We start from the raw sequence: 18,503 nt of genomic DNA, 5'->3' as shown, positions 1-18,503 counted from the left end.
TCCAAGAAAATACATTTAGGTGTCCCAGAATTATAAAATAATGAAATTTTGATATTCAGGTGCTCATTAGTGATTTCTAGAAGCTCCCTCTGAGAATTTGAGAAAACGTCATTCACAAGGAACATGCTCCGCAGCCCACAGATTTACCCATGTCCAAAAATTGATGGCTAGCAATAATACTGCTCTTTGTAATGGAAATAAATGGAAAAAAAGATCTGTTTTACTGGAGGAAAAAATGCTGGACAGGGAGCCACTTGTTCACCTCTTCTTCCCTAATTAGTGTGAATATATAAGGCATAAACTACCCAAGTCTACTTACTAGTGAAGGTTTACTAGACAGGAAAGTGTCATTCCCACTACTTTATGGGTGGGGTAATATGTCTTGTAGTGGTGACAACTAAGAGTTAGGTTGCATGAGTGTGTGCATTTATCACAGAATATGGAGAGCTTTTTTTTACCAGGAGGGTCAAACGAGTGAAAACTGCAAGAGACATGAGGGGAGACAACAACTTAGAAGCAAAACTTGTAATTTGTTTCAGCTGGGAGATGCATATGAAGGCTCTGATGCAAATTACCTTCTAAAAAGGCAGTGAAAATATGAATTTAATGAAAAGGAACCAGAATCTGTTAAATTATACTCTAAGGTTGTGAGAAGTGATTTCAAATGGAAGAGTTATGAAACATCAATACTGCAAGATCCCTATTCAGGATCTCCTAATTATCCATTAAAGTATGCAATCCTAAAAGCTACTATCTCTTGAGTTTCAGAAGTGCTGAGCATTTGCATTCCCTGTCAACTTTAATACACATTATTGTATACATGCATACAGTCCTTTAGAGAATCACGACCATAGTTTCATTAGCTAAGTAAGACAGGGAATGATACAGAATTCACAGGAGTCAGATTGGCCTATATTAAATACTTTTTTTCTAGTTGCAATATTATTGTAGTCAGTTACTTACTGTCCTCAGGTAAGTTGTTTTCCCGTTCTTCTCTCTCCATCTGTTGGCACCAGCCTTCCATACGATCTCTCTCTGCCTGAAGTAGCTTCAGAAACCAGTGGCCATCTCGTGGGCACACTGACCTTTGAACAGCCTCCAGAGGATCTTCAGTGATAGAGTCAATCCAGGGGTCAGGAGGAGGTAAAATGGATGGATCAAAATCTGTGTCAAAGTCATCATCCACTGCACATGCATGGTAATGGTTTCCTGACCCTTGTATGCTAACGGTAGAGGTGCTTGCATCTCGGGAAAATTGTCTTGACATTTGTCCAGAACACATATTGTCCTCTTGAGGGTCGATTATTTCAAAGTTCTCATGGAAATCCAGGTCTGCTTGCACGGCTGTTGTTACACTATTAGATCGTGTAAACCTGCGAAAGCTTTGGAGGGCACAAACACAACATGTTTAGCAAGCTTTGGCTAGGTGGCATGAGATAAGTTAGGTAAGAAAGGACCTATTAAGATTCTGCCTCTCCTCCTAAGAATAGCAGTCATGGCTCTCAGTGCTACATTCTGTTTTTTCTTGAAATGATCAGCATAGACTTCTTTTCTCATTGCAAGCCAACAAACATCTCTCTCTTTTGCATGCAAGCTCACTGCTTACTGAGGCAAGCACCCCTAATTGTGTCATTTAACAAAGCCAGAGGCTAGCCCAGGAGATAGCTAAAAGTGTTGGTGGCTCAGGATTTCAGGTCACCAATTCGTGGAAGGTTAAAAGGGCCTGATTTGAAGCAGTGGCTGCTCTTTCAACTTCTAAAACTCACCCCCCTTTGAAGTTGTACACCTGAACTCACAAGTCATATTTCAAAAATCATTCACATGAGATTGACAAGAAAATAAAATCAATGAGTCCACTATCTAATAGCGTACATTACATTTATAAAGAAGGTAAGTTTTAGCCCAGCTAAGTATTTTGTATTGCTTCTTCATAACTGCTCATCGTAATTACGTACTTGCTAATTTCCTGCTTCTGCAAATACCAGTGCCAGCTCTCAGTTCTAGCACCCATTCCCAGTGTTAAGACCTTTTATTTTCCATATTCAACCCGTGGTCTCAAAACAGTCTCTTTTCCACAAAAGTTAACTTTCTCAGTTACTGTCCGTGTTACCCTCATCATAATGGCTGCTACCCTGTAGATAGCCTCCTTTCATCTTGCATTACTTCCATATGTTGGACCCTTTGAGGGCAGACAGCAAAACTCTGTGAGATTGCAGGAAAGCCAGGAAGGGTGAAGGCATAAGCATGGGAGGTTTGGAGGTTTGTGTTTGAGTGTTTTTTTTTTTTCTTTAAGTAAGCAGCACCCCAAATTCTGCAGTCCAAGGAATCTGAGGTGGCGAGGCAGATAGAGAAGGAGCAGAGGGATGTATGAGGAGTAAAAGACACATAATGCAGTGTAGGGGGTGGCAAGTGAGAGCAAGTATGACAGGCAGTAAATTGTGAAGGGATTGAGTGGAAAAGATGCAGGCAAATAATTATAGTCAGTGTAGCTCTAGAAACTGATATGCTGAGGAACACAGGAAAAATTCAAGTGAGGCAGGTATCTGTCTTGCCCCATGATGGAAGGAGATAAAGAAGGTAAAACCATAAAAGTAATTAACATAGATGTTACTTAAATCAATGATATTTAGAATTAACATAGTTTTGAATTGAATGGGGACAGATTCCCAACCCTTCTTACTAATCCAGGATGCCACCACACTCAGGCAGCTGATAATGCAGTCTGAATTTATTCACAATCTCACATTTACTCTTGAAACTAGTGTTAGGACCCATTTCTCTGTGATATTTTGGCTGTTTTGCCCTCACCAGTGCTATTTTTAGCTTGAGTTTGAGCAGCAGTGAAAATCTTGGTGACAGCAGAGCTGGATGCTGAGAACCATTTAAACTTCCCTTCATTTATATTCCGTCTTCCACTGAAGAGTAACAGCTGATTAGACAAGTATGACTGACAGCATTTGGGCAAGTGTCTTTAGTCTGCAGCTGGGGAGGGAGCAGATGGAAGGATGCTGAAGGAGAATTTCAGGTGCTATATACCTGATTCATCCAGATACATAAGGAACAGTGCAGCAGACTTCAGGGAGCACTGTATCAAGTTCTGCTGGTAGAAGATATTAATGGTGGCTGATGTAGGGCAAAGCAAAACAGGAGTCAGGAAGGGTTCTTCAGTTAAAAAAAAAAAAGGACCAATTCCTCTGCAGAAGAAAGCTCCAAGTATCTTCTCAGCCAAATTGGTTGCTGGAAAACCTTAACAAATAGATTGTGGTTTTTTATAATGGTCTAGAATACAAAAATAAAATAAAATAAAATAAAATAAAATAAAATAAAATAAAATAAAATAAAATAAAATAAAATAAAATAAAATAAAATAAAATAAAATAAAAAATGCAGCAGCTGCTGCTTGCAGTTCTTTAGAAACATGTGGTTGTTAAGTGACACAGAAGCCATGGCTGTGTTGCTGCAGTTTTGCATGATATGCACCAGCAAACCGAAAAATATTGAGTGAGCAGAACTCTGCAGCTTGGCAGTATTTATCCTTTGACAAACAGAGCGAAGCATTTTGCTATGGACTGATACAGCAGGAAAAGTTCAAAAGGGAGGACAAGGATAATTGGCGATAAGGTATGGCTCCCACAGGAGGAAAGACACTTCTTAGTTTACAAAAGAGATGGCTGAGGAAGGCTATGAGAGTGCAATGAAATCCTGACTAGGTGGCATTTCACCATTTTTGAGGGCAGGAACTGCAGGGAGGAAGGTAGCTGTTTGTAAGGCTTAGAGGCCTGAAGATTTACATCTAGCAAAAATAAAGTACTTCTTCACACAGTGTGTAATTGTAATTAAGTACTGCTTATACACACCCTTCACACTTTTCCTTTGCACACTTTCCTTTAAATTTTTCATGAGTATCTGCTACCGGTCCTTGGCAGAGAAAGCTGTTAGACTGGTATTAATGGTTAGAAAGACTTGAGGTTTAGGCTGACTTTACAGTGAAAAGGTTTTGGTCCAGTCTGTGTCAGTTTGTTTTTTTTTTTTAAATACTGCTTGAATTTGGCTACCAACCTGACAAATCCCTTATCCCCATCACTGAAGTGCATGCTTGCACACTCACATACACACTAATGTGTGCCCATACCGGCACCTTGCTCACACAGGACCTCTTTTCAGTCATTTAGTCTGTGTTTGCTAAGAGCCAAGGTATTAGTACAGTGTCCTCTTCCACACCTTCCAGAGTGAGAAAAGCAGGAGAAAAGCAACTCCCACAGAGGGAGGCTGGATCCTTCTCCATGACCCTACTTCCACACTCACTCCTGCTCTTGCTTTCTGCAGTGCCATAGATTGTGATTTGCTTCTGTTTTAGATGACCATTTATAGTTTCAGAGAACACCCTGGCTTTTCAGCCTATACCAAATCCCAAATGTGAAAACATCGAGGTCTACTTGCCAAGAGGATGTACTGCTGGAGGCACTACGTTTCAAAGCTTTCAGGAGCATACTCTTACCATACTCTTACTGGGTTCATTATGAGCTAGTACCACCAAAACCAGACTCTGCTCAACAAATAAAACAGAATGACCTACTTTCTTTTGCCTTTGTTTTATCTATATTATAGTATGCTACAGGCTTGTTTGACAGATTGTTGGCAGTGGATTGTGTAACCTATCTGTCTTCAAAAGAAAAACAACTTGGCAATAGAATATAGCATCAGTTCAAAATTAAAAAAATACTCCCAAGGAAATGTATGCTGAATGACATGGAAATACAGGAAGGCATCCACTATCTGCCTACCTCCAGCACATCTACATAAGCCACCTAATAGATGGTAATCTTAGCCTCTGACATAGTTTCCTCGCTCACTTCCAGGATGTTTTGCTCTTGCGACATACCGTTTGTGTCCCACATGTGTCCTTTTTGTTTTGCTCTCACTTAAAGCTCCTTACCACAGGAGAGCTGTTGAAGCTAATACTTAAGTTTTCACTGTCTCTACACATACAAAGCATCCACAGGTCTACCTAAAAAAATAAGAGTTCAGAAATTGCTGGTAATTGTTAAAAACAGAGGCTTCCTTCTTTCTCTGCTTTCAGGCTTGGTCCTTTTGTATTCAGTTGTGCCCTGCAGGCACAAGGTGTAATAATTACAGCTTCAGAGAACTACAGCAGATACCTGGCCTAAGGTGCAGAAAGCCATGAAACCTCAGACTGGATAAACCAGTATGGAGAGCAACACTAGATCTGTTTTGAACAGCAACAACGGGGTCACTTGTTAGCATTTGACTCTCTGCTCCTAAATGTTCTTTTGCTTTCTTTTGAAAAACATGTTTACATTTCAACTTGGAGAACTTACTTCTTTCCTAAACAAACAAACAAAAACCAAAACACAAAACCCAGAAAAGATGTCGGTTCTAAACCAACTGACCCATGGCAAGTGTCAGTGGCTCATACATTAGATTAAACCTGCCTCACTCTACCTATTGGCTATATTCTTTCTTGTTGTGGGTTTGTCTGCTAAGCTGGAAGACACCCTCAGCAGAACAAAACAAAACATCCTGATGGCAGGATCTTTGGCCATACATCTCCAAGCTACAGTGTCATGTTCTTTGCCCTACACCTCCCCCTCTCCCACTAACATAGGCTTTTTTCATTGCTGAGAGTCTTAATGGCGAAACTATAATCCTTTATTATTGTTTCATGTTACCAAAATCCTATAGAATTTCTCAGTTGAACGGCTCCCACTGTGGAGAATGCATGCAGCCATAAAATGCTGCAGATCAAAAATCAAGGAAAGATCAGTCCCAGTTTAGTTTAGCTAAAATACAGATTTGAAGGTCATGTCCTAAAAACTAGAGTTAAGAAGTTTGAATTAGAGCTTATGATGGGCCCACTGTGGAGGGAAGACCCTAAAACTTGTGTATTTTTTTTTTTTTCAGGACAATATGTCAACAAAAACAAAAACCTAAATGAAAAAAGAGAAAAATATGGCCTCATATGGTAACAAAAGCCTAAGAAGTGATTTTTTTTTTTCCCCAAAGATACAGAAGATTTTTTGTTTTGTTTTGTTTAATATTACCTTATCACCACTTCAAAACATTTCATTTGATATGGTGTGGTGTACCACACTTTACAGACCCATAGAAGCCAGAGAAGGTGGAGGAGGAACGTGCACCCGTGGTCTTAGTCTCCTACGGCTGTCCTTAGTCCATAAACTACCATTATTTCAGCATTCATAAATTCTTGTGATGGCAAACCAAGTAAAATAACCAGCTGATAGTACAACTAGGAGCAATGAGCAAGATAATTTTCGGGGTAAAGATGTAAGGGGAGGAAATGTGGTGGCACACATAGCAAGATGCAAGAGATTTTAAGTAATTAAAGAGTTATGGGACTGAGAGCTGAAGGGATGTGCCCCTTGTTCAAAAAGGATATATGTGTGCTAATTGGCCTGGTATAATATATGGCTTCTTCTTTTCTGGTTCAGTAGAAACAGTTGACTTCCAACAATTCAATTATCTTCTGTAACTGAAGAATGGAAGGTGGTCCCTTGAGGTCAAGAAGGAGCCCCAGGTAGAGAGAAAGGACAAACTGAAGTGGAAGTGCCCTGAGTTTTGTTAGAAATACCTTTCAAAACTGCCTCTGGAAGGGATGGGTCATGTGAAGAAAGGGGTAGAACATTTTATTTGGGGTTTTGTAAGCATCATGAGGGAGATCAGGTGAGATAAGAGTAACAGCAGGAAGAGGTCACTGTTGAAATAAATGTATGCTATTTTTGTTTTTGTTTTTATTTTTATTTTTATTTTTATTTTTTCCCCCAGGAGAAGGACTGGACTGTGGAACTCTGTAAATACTAGAAATGTTAGAGCTGCATTTAGAGGATGGGTACAAAAAGGAGAATTGAGAACAGACAGAATAAAGAACGAAGGATAAGACGAACAGCAGTGATGGATCAAGTTATAATATGGTCAGGTAGCGGTAGGCACATTTATCCCTTGAGCAGTGCAAGAGGAGGAGGATTCAGTCATTTGTCTTGGCAGGAAGCCCAGGTTGCAGAGAGTGAAGGGCTAATGAAAGGTCTGAGCTGAGGTGGAAGATGGAAGAGATATACTGTGCTCCAAAGATGCTCTGGTTTTGAGCCACTTGGATCAAGAAATGGAGGCAAAATCTTTTGCTCGCTTGGTCCAAGCACAGAAGCAGGAAAAATTAAAAGGACATGAGGAGGTAAGACTCCTTAGGGCAAGAAGGACCGTCACATTAGGTGAGGGAAAGGGGGAGGAAAGAACAGGAAGCTAAGAAGAGGAGTGAAACAAATTTTGTATGGTAGGCTTTTGGTGCATTAAGCAAAGAGATTTCCTGCTTTAGAACAGTGCACTTAATAGCTTTGACTGGCACAAAAACATGATCAATTTACTGTATTTATATCGTTTGCTGTGTCATTCTTCTTTTTTTAGTTTAAGTCTATTTAATATTTCTGAATCTTGGAATAATTTTTTAAACACTCATTTGTCATGGATTCAATTTGGTAGAGCTTTTCGGAGGTTCTGCAGTTAGGGTTCAGGGGCAGGGAGGAAGGCACTGTATTTACAATTCCATTCCTGTAACAGATAATCAATATATTGTGCTTTGCTGTGTTAAAAAATAAAAATAAAAAAGGAGTACGAGTGCCAAACTGTGCTGATAAACCCTTTGTTTCTTAAGTACACTCATTTTCTGAGGATTAAGGGCTGTCCTTTATTTGCCTGTTCACTTCTGAAAGTCCATGATAGATTGCTGCTTGTTCATCTGCTCCCAACAGCAGCAACCTCAACTTTATCTGCAAGAAATGCCCCAAACGCAGCTGCCATGAGGCAATGCAGAAATAATGCTTCCTCAGGGCAGACCTTCACAGGCAAATCTTACCTTTTTCTCTGCAGCAATAAAAACAGCAATAGAGAGAGGACTTTGGAAGTAAGGTATTTACAAACAGCCTTTTTTTTTTTTTTTTGTGGTGGTGGGTGGTGGTGAGGGAGGGCTGGGCTTTTGGGATAGTTATTGCCTTTGTGCTCAGGCTGGAGGGAAATGGTCCTTCAGCATCTATTCTAATGTGCTCATTTATCTAGTGGCAGAAGAGCTGTGGGTAAATGGGGCTGAGGTCTAAGGCATAAAGAAATGTCTGCCAGAAAGAGATGTTTTAGCAGGTTAATGAGGAACTTGGTAACAGCCTGACAGGGTCATTGCAAATCACATTTCTTTTTTACTGAAATTACTTTAGCCTTTTGAAGCCACAGGAAAATATTCTGCTACTTTACAGAGATATTTCACTGAATTTAAAATAGTGTAGATAACATGTTATTTTTGAGTATTTTTAGCAGATGTACAGGGGGAACAAAAAGGCATGAAAATGTACGTCTCCTCTAACCAACACCACAGCCGGCAAGCCAGGGGAGGACTGAGGGCCCAAATGCTGTCAGCTCAGGTTTGCTGCACCCAGGTTTTCTCAGGAGAGGCTGCAAGGTGCCCCTTCTCTTGCTGAAAAGCACTAGTGCCCAGTGGCTGCTCCTGTGCCATGCTATAGCCAGGTGTGAGCAAAACTTCTCCGGTTCTCCCACTGCTCCTGAAAAATCACCTCTGACAAACAAGAGCCAGGACATTTATAAGTCTCAGCTTCTCAGCTGGATGACCTAATGATTCAGCGGGGAAGCAGGTTTATGTTGCCATGCAGGAACTGGGACTCTTAAAAATTAATTGTAGCACAACTGTTTACTCTAGGAAAACATTATTAACTTTCACTCACCATTTCTCCTCTTCAACTTGAACTCCTATGGACTGGAACTTACTAGTTGCTTTGTTTTCAACTGATTTGGCAGATTCTTCAGCACCATCAACCTTAAAAAGCAAAACAAAAAACAACAAAGCACCGCAGCTCATTAGAATGTATTTTGGCAGAGATATCACCTGGCTACTTACAATTTCTATGCACGATCACTACTAAGTGTCTGTGCATATGGCTTGTACCATAACTACCTTCATCCACTTGGATATCTTATCTCTGGTATGCAGTGTCTGTTCATATTAGTGAATATTACTCATTCTTGTTAATCTGTAAAGCATTTCTGTTAAGACGACGTTAGGCCTGAGAAATGCAGGTGGGGTTTATCCAGTATTTTGTGGAGACTGGATGCTCAGATTTGCCAGAGCCTCTGAGCAGCTGGAACACTGCTTGCTGCGCTGCACCATTTGTTCGATTTCACCTGTTAGTTTGTACCTGCACATGTAGGTAAGTCATGTCAAAATGATGAGTTTACTTTGTTTAAATGTCAGTGTCCTGAATCAGAGCACTGTACAGGTAGGATATGAAGAAAGTAGATATCAGAGGCATTTTCTCTGCTGCTCTACTGTGCAGAAAGGAGGTCCCTAGGAGCACAAGCAGGAACTTTATATTGCCTCTGTGAGAACCAATAGTATCGCATTAAAGTTTAACCATTGATGTACCTTTGAGAAAAATCACAAACTTCTGGGTCCAGCCAGTGTAGTTCCTAATTCCAGGTGTTATATATGAGATTGCTAGTCATACCAAAACAAACAAACAAATAAAAAACAAACAAACAAACAAAAACACAAAAAAAAAAACACAGCAAGTTTGGACCACAGTGACCTGTGAACCTACTCTGACCCCACATGTACAAGATCTCCAGATGTAGGTAGCATCTCCTCTACTGGCTTGCTATTGAGAGCAAATTCAACAGCCCTGTGCAGGAAATGTGATCAAGGAGTTTCAGAACTGTTCAGTGAAGTAAAGTACTTACTTGATGTTGAAGCTTTTTGGGACCTAATTCCACCTTAAATAACATAACTGACAGAGAGAGTTAACCGTTTTGATGGTAGGGTTTCTCTTTGTTTTACTTTGCTTGTTTGTTCAACAGATTTACAGCAAAGGCTTGTGGTGACCTAAGAGCAACTGAGAGGTGCAGAGGACACACCAGGAGGTTCACCACAAGTGCATGTTCGGTTTATTTATTACAGGAGGAGGCAAACCTCAGTCTAACGTGGCTTGCACTGCTCCACAGAGATGAGCCAAACTATAATGAAGATGTTTACCTGCTCTGAGTTCAGTCTAAGGCTGAGTGAAGCTCCCATTGCAGTCAGGAGAGGGAGGCTGACCATCCCCACGCACCTTTCATGGAGGGGTTGTGATTATGCATGTCAGCTCTAAGTTTCAGAATTTTAGCAGGAGATTTTCAAATGCTTGAACAGTGTTTGGGACTATGTTTTCCTCAAATGCCAGGAAACTGGGTCTCCCGTGACTCTTAAAAGCTGCATTCTTTACTTGCAGCAACACTACCTTCGGAAGAGACAGCTGGGAAATGGTGTCTTCGGAACCCTGGTTCACGTTACAGCTGTTCATTTGGGCTTCTGCGAATGTGGAAATTATTTCTTTCTACCTGTTACTTCATCTGCAAAGGGTCTTTGTTGCTTTGTTCAGTGAAAGAAGGGATCACAACAATAACAGAGAACCTTTGCCTTGGCTGGGCATAGGAATAAATAATAGAGTTTTCCTTTATCCTTATCCCACCTGGATCTTGCCCCTGCCTTTAACACTGAACTTTCAGAAGTCCTTCTTTCAGAATATATCCAAAACAAATGGCTGTGAAGCACAGAAAGGGTACAGTAAACTGATCCCACAGGCAATAGTTAACCATTGCCCTCCCAAGAAGAAGTTAAAAGGAGTAAAGACACCACTTCTCTAGGAGCTGCCCCTGGGATGACATAGTTCTGTTCAGCGCCTCCCATCTCATCAGGCAGATGCAGAGATTTCATGGTAAATTCTTAGGCTTTGCAAATCAGATAAGCCTGCCCAGGCACAGAGGAGGTTGTAAACACAATTTCCATCTGCAGGAAAAAAATAATGTTTTTTGGGAAGGCCGATAAGCTATGGATTGCTATTCTGTTTGTTTGGGACTCATCTCCCATCAAAACCTATGCTGATTCTCACTTGATTGTAAGTTCAAGTACTTTGTTGCAAGAACTAATCCTACAAGCAGATAGTTGGCCTTCTATGCACATTCTTTTTTATTTATTTATTTATTTTTGAGGGGGAAGTGAGGGTGGGTATGGGAAAGATTAATTAAGATAGCAGATTAAATTGGTCTAGTTTGTTTGCTTTTCTCCTTTTTGTAAATACAAGTCAACTTTGGCAGGGTTAGTTTTCTCATTTCATTCCACTAGAGGTAAAAAAAAAAAAAAAAAAGTGTAATTTTCTTTAACAAGGGCAAATCAGAAGGAACTTATCCTCTGCTCTTGAGTCTGAGATAGGAACAATACTGCCTCATTCAAGCGGCCACCAGTCATTACGAAATGCATGAATAAGCAGTGACAATTAATTCAGTGAGGCTGGACAAAAATATTTTTGGGGTGATAGTGTGATGTAAATCATTGTTTTACACATTCCCTTTCAATGATTTAATTCATGCCTTTCTGACCCCTGCTGTGTTATGATTCATAGATTAGTGCTCATGTGTGTAATTTAACAGAGCTGAATAACAAGCGGCAAGGAGACTTAAACAAATCCTTGCGTCTGATGTTTTTATGATAAATTAGTAAAACATCATTAGTACCATGTGGCATGATTAAGCTGCTGGAAATTCTACTTAGGCACCTGTCAGGAAAACAAGAAAAACACGCGAAACATTGTGTAACAAGCAGTAAAACAAGTGTAGAAACCCCAAACAGTGGTGCACATATAATCGAAGTCGTGTACCATACCTGTATTCCAATAGATAAGCATCTGTTTTTCTTGAAGTGGTCCTTCTTTCTGTCTTCTACTGCAACAGTGGCAATGGTTGTGGTGGTGGTGACGGTGGCAGTATTGTTTCCTACGTGTTGACTTGCTGGGCCATGGATCTGCGCATTAGCAGCTTCAATGGCAGCTGTTAGTGCCTTCATACTGTCCAAGCTCTCTGTGGAGTTGCTAAGTCCAGACTGACTGATGATATCTCCCCTCTGTCCATGCCCATCCATGTATGCATCCTGGGCAGACTCTGTGCTGCTCTGGGCCGTGATGGAAATAAATGGTTTGGTGGTTGTTCTTGGTGGGACTGGAGGCGGTGTCTTCTTATAGGTGGTAATGCAGGATGACACTGGAAAAACATATGAGGGTTCTTGATTTGTTGACGTTGCAGGGAAAATGTATGCAAATATGATCTCAAGACACCAGTAAGCATGAGGAGAACAGAAGTAAGGAGAATGCTGTTAGCCAAAGAGCCCCCAAAAGCTCCAGTGACAACACTATGGAAATACCCCACTTATCAGTGTCCTCTACTCATGTCCTCTCACAGTAGAGGGAAAGAAAAGATCTACTTGCCAAGTTCCTCCTTAGCCTTTTAGGACTGTGTTCTCCAGCCTGTTTGCTGCTAACTCTTCTAAGTCAACCAGTAGAGTCAACAAGTCATTCCACCAAAATGTATGTTCTGGGCATAGCTTCCAGACAGGACACGCAAGGATCAGTCTCCAATCACATAACCAGCTAATGTGTACTTCATGCAGTTTTATTGCAATTTCTTTTTTTTCTCTCTCTACCCTGTCCCACTGTATTTACTTATACATTTATTTATTAAATAATTTTAAAACTGCATTTCTTTGTTCAGAGACACATCCCAAAGCTATCCTAAGTAAAAGACTGTTAACACTCGTCATGCTTGAACTTGTGTATTTCATGCCATAAATTGCTCACTTGTTGCACAGACTTCTCAGGTACTTTGAAATGTTTTGTAAGCTGTGGAGGGCATGTTTAAAACAACATTTTGCTGTTGATATGTCTCATAATAAATGTAACATTTTGTTTCTAGGAAAAATGCTTAATTTTACACAAAAGGAGTTAATGTAATGAAGCCAATGGCTAAAGCCTGTCAGTGGGACTACTTAAAGAAAAGCATAAGTATAAATGTTTGCAACAAGAGAGACTTCAAAAAAAGTTTATAAGGACTCCTCTTCATATTTTGAAGGTCATTGTAAATGCTTCTATATGGATTTAGAAGTATAGTTTGAGGTTCCCACATTAGAAACTATTGGCTGGTGTTTACAGAATTACATGCAGAAAGCACTTCATGGAGATAAAAACATCTTAATTTAAGGGATAGTTGGCAGCTCTGCAGTGCTGAAGTGCAATGCTTTCAAATGAGGAAAGAAAGTCCATTAAGAACAAAAACCAATGATGATATGTTCTATTTTTTAAGCAAATAAATGCAGGCATTAACCTGTGCAAAGTTCAGACACAAACACGTTAACATAAATTCTTATTAACAGTAATCATATGGCAAGAAATGATTCATTTTAACTGGCAGACGTCTATGCCACCCACATAAAAGGTAAGTCTGCTACAGCTGTTCTGCTCTCTGTTTGCACTGTACGTGCTTGTTGAGCCAGAAGCCATTATGGTATTAATTTGACTAGCTCAGATCCATATGCCTCATATCTCCCAAAACCTGCACGAATACTTACAGTGTAAAAGGTGTTTCCAGGGCATGAAATCACACAAGATTTTTTTTTTTTCTAAGGATTCCGGTGTAAGTTTCTGATAACATGTCTGAACCCATGTTAAACACGTTAAATGCTAATGGAAAAAGAGTATTTTGCTAAGGTAGCGAGGGTTTTGAAGCTATGATTCAGTTCTGAAGAATCAAACAGAAACCACGGCATCTTGGAGAGAATACATGGCTAAAAATGAACTTGTCAAATTTTGGCTCCTGGGAAGTGAATAGTTTATAGAGGTTAAAGGTGCTTTTTTAATGTGCTTATGACAAAAGGCATCCATGGAACTAACAGCAATGATGACAATTTTACAAAGAAGGTTGTGAATTTTATGCAGTTCTTCATGGGTATGGATGCTGCAAAAAAGCCCTTGTGGTGACTGTGCACGTTCAGGTAAATCATCTGTTCTTGCTGCAGAATTATGGAGAATTGTGGAGGCTGTGGCTGGGCAATAGGATCCCAGAAATGCCCCAAGTGGCTCATGGTCTGGAGAAATGTTCTCCGAGTGGTGGAGACGCAAACTGAAATTCACCACTGAAGAATTCAAAGCTTATAACTACACACTCATATACCCAGGTAATACCATGATGATCCTGTTCCAAACAGAGGTTTGCTACAGCCATGCTACGTTGCAATTCAGCAAAGTATTAATTGCCCCATTTAAAATACAGTTGGTAAGGTCATTGTGGAACTACTGAGGAGACAGCAGCACCTTCAGGACATCCCTGCAAGGCAGGTAGGCATCATTTATCCTACTTAGCAGATAGGGGAATGATAATGAGACCCCCAAAGTGCTCTTAAGTCGGAGAGAGGGCTGTAAGAATAAAACCAAGCCTTAACAAAGCCAGTCCCCACATTGCTGGTCACCCACAACGAGTGAGAGAGTCAATAGCAACTGTTTATCGACAGCTACCCAGCACTCTGGACACTGCAGTACAAATACAGAACCCCCCGATTAAGTTGTCTTTCATTCTGTTGGTAAACGCACTCGATGAGGAGCCTAATCCACATGGCAGTGAAAGATGTTTGCACTCAGCTAATTAAGTCTGAAGTTATTCGTAAGAGGGGGAGAGGATTGACAACTCATACGGTGAAATTGTAAAGAGAAACAGCGAACGTTGTTTCAGCAAGTCAAAACAAATCCTCGGTTTCCTGGAGTCACGCAGCACGTACTGTACGGCTCCGGAGAAGCAGAGTGTGCAACTCATAAAAGAACCCCAGGCACTTCATTACTGGAAACGATGCAAGCTCCTGCCACTCCTTGGCAGGAACGACAACAAAACAATGCTCGGGCTGCAGTCAGAGGCAGCTGCTCGCTCAGTGTCGGAGCTGGCTGCGCCCTCCCAGCAGCCGGAGCACTGCAACAAAAAGGATTTGGTGCATCAGGTTTCTCCGGAGCTCTTTCAAGAGCCCAGCAACGTGTGACATGGCAACCTGAAGGACCTGACAGGTTTTAAACTGGCTACGGTGCTTTCAGTGCTAGGATGCCTGAAGAAGAATGGGAGTACTCTCCAAGGAAAAGGACAAAACCCCAGTGCTCTCCTTGTGCAGCCGAGGTCTGAGTGTTTGGTGGGTGCAGGAGGAGGACCTCGCCTTGTGCTCTGTTCCTGCAGGCAAGGGGGAAGTGCTTCCATCCAGCTCCGGAGGGGGACTGCTGCGTGGGAGGATGCTGATGGAGAAGATTACAGGATCACGGGATGCGTAGAGAAGATAGGGAAATCCTCACTTCACACACAGGGAACATTCAAGGGGTTTTGCACTTGAAAGTTAGTTTAATTCACACCAGGAAGTGAATTTAAAGGGCTCTATAATTCCCTGATAAATACATTCTTGGACATGGATCAAGGAGCGAGGTTCTCTGCTCAGACTGATCTGACTGGAGAGTCGAGTCAAAGGAGTCTCATTTGTCATTATAATTGCTTAGGCATGGAGTTAATCAGAAATAACTTTTTCTTAATAGCAAATGTGAATATGAATCCTCAGTCTGTCACAATATAGAGTAGCTTTCTGTATTATTTTACAGAGCACACTTGCTGCCAGAGCAGGTATACATTCCTCTCCTAGGGCAAGGTTTGATCCAAGTTAAATCATTTGCAAGAAAACTCTGACTCCTGAAGCACCTTGAGTCACTCCCATCTTTCCCAGCTGTATCAACCCACTCAGTAATGCTCTCCTTTCTGTTTTGATCTTTATCCTATTTCTGTGGCCTGCTTTTGGGTTACAGTTTAATCCCAAATACCTAGTGAAAAAGCACTTTCTCCAGATTAGGAAAAAAAAAGTTACGGTGTTTGTCCTCCTAGCCAGTATTTCCAAACAACTAGCTCATGAGAGAGGAATTTGGAACAGGGAGTGTCAACCACCCAGTTCAGAAGGAAGTCTAATGATAAAAAAAAAATAATCCCAGATTGCATAATAATAAAGGCCTGAATTTGAATGTTTCATTGTAAGAGCACTTCAGTTGTTTAAACACGCTCGCTAGGGAGATGAGCCCTCAGGAACAAACACCAGCACGCAAACCCAGAGTTTTAGCTCGGTGGATGGGTGCTCAGGAGAACCCCAAGGCAGACTAACATTTGCAAAGAGATCAAATTCACACAGTGCTTTGAGCGGTTCAGGTGATGAGATATGTGAGCAACATCTTTCCATCTCTGAGTTGGCAGGCTCATGTAAACATGGTTAACGAATACAAGAATAAACGAGGGCGCAAATTTAAAGTCAATTAAAATAATGGCGCTTTTCGTGAGAAAAATGACTATTTCCACAGTTTGAAGAGAGCAGCAAAAGACACAGTGTGTACACAATTAAGTAATAAGGTACAAGGTAAAAGGTCCTCAATCGTGTACAGATGGACTTAATCCTTCTGATTTAATGCCTATTAAAACGGTATGTTACAGCACTACACTCGCATCTCACCCAGCTGCACCACAAAGCAGGGATGCAGGCACATTCATGCAGAGTTGAGACATTGAGCTGCAGTTCCTGGGCTCCCCATGCAGAGGAGTGGGGCTTGATTTGGCTAGGTGTGCTCAAATGGAGCTGTTATTCTCCTTACCATGCACCTATTTCCCTGCTTTGTTAAGGTTGAGGGGGGTAGGGGTGTGAATGCTTGGAAATGGTGTTTTAGACTCTGTATTGTTATTTGCACATGCAAAAAGTTGGTATGAAAATGGGGCATCTGTTTTCTTAATCAAAAAGCTATTCTCAGGTAGCAGATGGCTTCTAAGGAAACAGAGATTTACCACTAAAACTAAACTGAAATAAAGATTTTCATAAGAAGTTCAAGACTGCCCAAGGGAATAATACTGGAGTGAATTACGGATGTCATTATCCCAAATGAGAGCTACTGAAATCTTTGTACCACGCCATCAGGACTTCTGCCAATGCCATGCTTTTTCCCTATCCCCACTACTGCCAAGCCATATATCTCAGCCGACAAAAGCCTAAGATACGCTGGCTTTGGAAACAGGCATAACTGGTAACTAAAATCCTGCAGAAAACTATACAAAGTATGTAAACTGTCTTCAGTGCACACAGTAGCACCACAGCATTAGGAGATAACACCCCAACCACCCTGAGGTCTTGTGCTGGTGCTGGTGGTCATTTCAGAAGTCTGGACATTTTTGCTCCCAGGTAGGGTGCCTCCGGCTTTCCAGCTTGGTGCAGTAAGGGGGCTCCTGAAACCCATGACTGACCGTGGCTCATCCAGTATCTCAAGTGAGATGGAGTTACAAAATCTGCATGTGCACAGTCACTGGATGAAAAGTGAATACTCCTCTAGCAGATTTCTTTTTTTTTTTCTCTTAATGACTGCTGCTGGAAGCTGCTGATGCCAGTCAGAAGTTTAATTGCTATCCCAGGAAAGCTGAATTAGTGCACAGAGAACAGGTGACGCAGCCAAAGGTGTCTGCTAAATGTCGTTTATCACTGTGATATTGCCACAAATTATGTATGCACAGACAAAATTCATTGCATGTGGGCTTCCTATGAGACCCACTTCACTTTTTCTACTATGTAGCCATAGCTGAACTTCTCTATACATTAAAATTTACCATTATGCTAACGGTGCACAACTTCAGTAATTCAGCTCATTCAGCCTCAAACAGAGAAGTCTGTAAACAGCTGAAGCTCTGGAAAAACATCTCACATAAGCTGATAGTCATTGCCCAAGTGGATAGTTGCTAGGATGGCTTATAATATTTTACTCTTAAAAAACATGATCTTCACTGGGGTCAAGCAATTAGGACTCAGCTTTAGATTTTCTGAACTGCAAATCCTCCACCTCATTTTGGTTAACATGTAAGATCCCCCTTGCCTTTTTACACCATCAAGTGACCAGAGGGGACGGCAGCAGCATTTGCTTCCAGCAGACAAAATTGCATGGTGCCCAAGGAGATGGTACTTTACTGAAGGGCTCGATCCTGGCTGTTGGCTCATGTGATGTGATGCCGTTAGGTACCCATCAACAACCCAGGAACAGCATCTCAAATTGAAACTCAGGCTGAGAGGAAAATCCGAAGTGAAACTATTTTGGCCTTGTCCTTAAACTCTGGTTATCAACAAAGCATCTGGAAAAACAACACCAGGAACAACACAGGTGATATGATTCTGACCCAGACAGACACTCTCTGAGAGCTTCAGAGAGTCAATCTTTAGAACAGTAATGGTAGAAGCTATCTGATACACAACATCAGCCTCTACATTCAGTGAAACATGTTGGAGAGGACTTAAAAAAAAAACCAACACAAAAAACAGTAAGCAGTGTGGTCTTTCTGAGTTAACATACAATTTGCCATCTCTTTTAATCTGCACGACGTTTCCTTTTTTTCTGAGAAAAAAAAAACAGGGAACCATTGTCTGATTTATAGCTTAAACTAAGTCTACTGCACTGTTAAAATGTTTTCTGCACTTAAATAGTTCACCAAATCCTTCACACTCCCCCCCCCCTTTTTTTTTTTCAGAGCAGTCATGGAAAACAAGAAGCATTAGAGCTTTAGATAAAAAAAAACACTTA

General features: G+C 41.0%; 1 protein-coding gene across 5 annotated transcripts in view; it reads right to left on the bottom strand.

Moving 5' to 3' along the window:
- Positions 1–18,503, bottom strand: part of DLGAP1 (DLG associated protein 1) — a 412,639-nt gene that overhangs the window by 13,563 nt on the left and 380,573 nt on the right. For all 5 annotated transcript variants that reach the window (XM_032181814.1, XM_032181816.1, XM_032181815.1 and 2 more), the window contains 3 exons: positions 11,729–12,102; positions 8,760–8,851; positions 964–1,382 (listed from right to left, as the gene is read on the bottom strand). In XM_032181814.1, the coding sequence (XP_032037705.1) occupies positions 964–1,382; positions 8,760–8,851; positions 11,729–12,102 (885 nt within the window). The remainder of the gene's footprint in view (positions 1–963; positions 1,383–8,759; positions 8,852–11,728; positions 12,103–18,503) is intronic.

The sequence above is a fragment of the Aythya fuligula genome, chromosome 2 (assembly GCF_009819795.1).
Source record: "Aythya fuligula isolate bAytFul2 chromosome 2, bAytFul2.pri, whole genome shotgun sequence".
Lineage (NCBI taxonomy): Eukaryota > Metazoa > Chordata > Aves > Anseriformes > Anatidae > Aythya > Aythya fuligula.
Note: the sequence above shows the minus strand (reverse complement) of the source record. Positions and strands in the feature narration are given on the sequence as shown.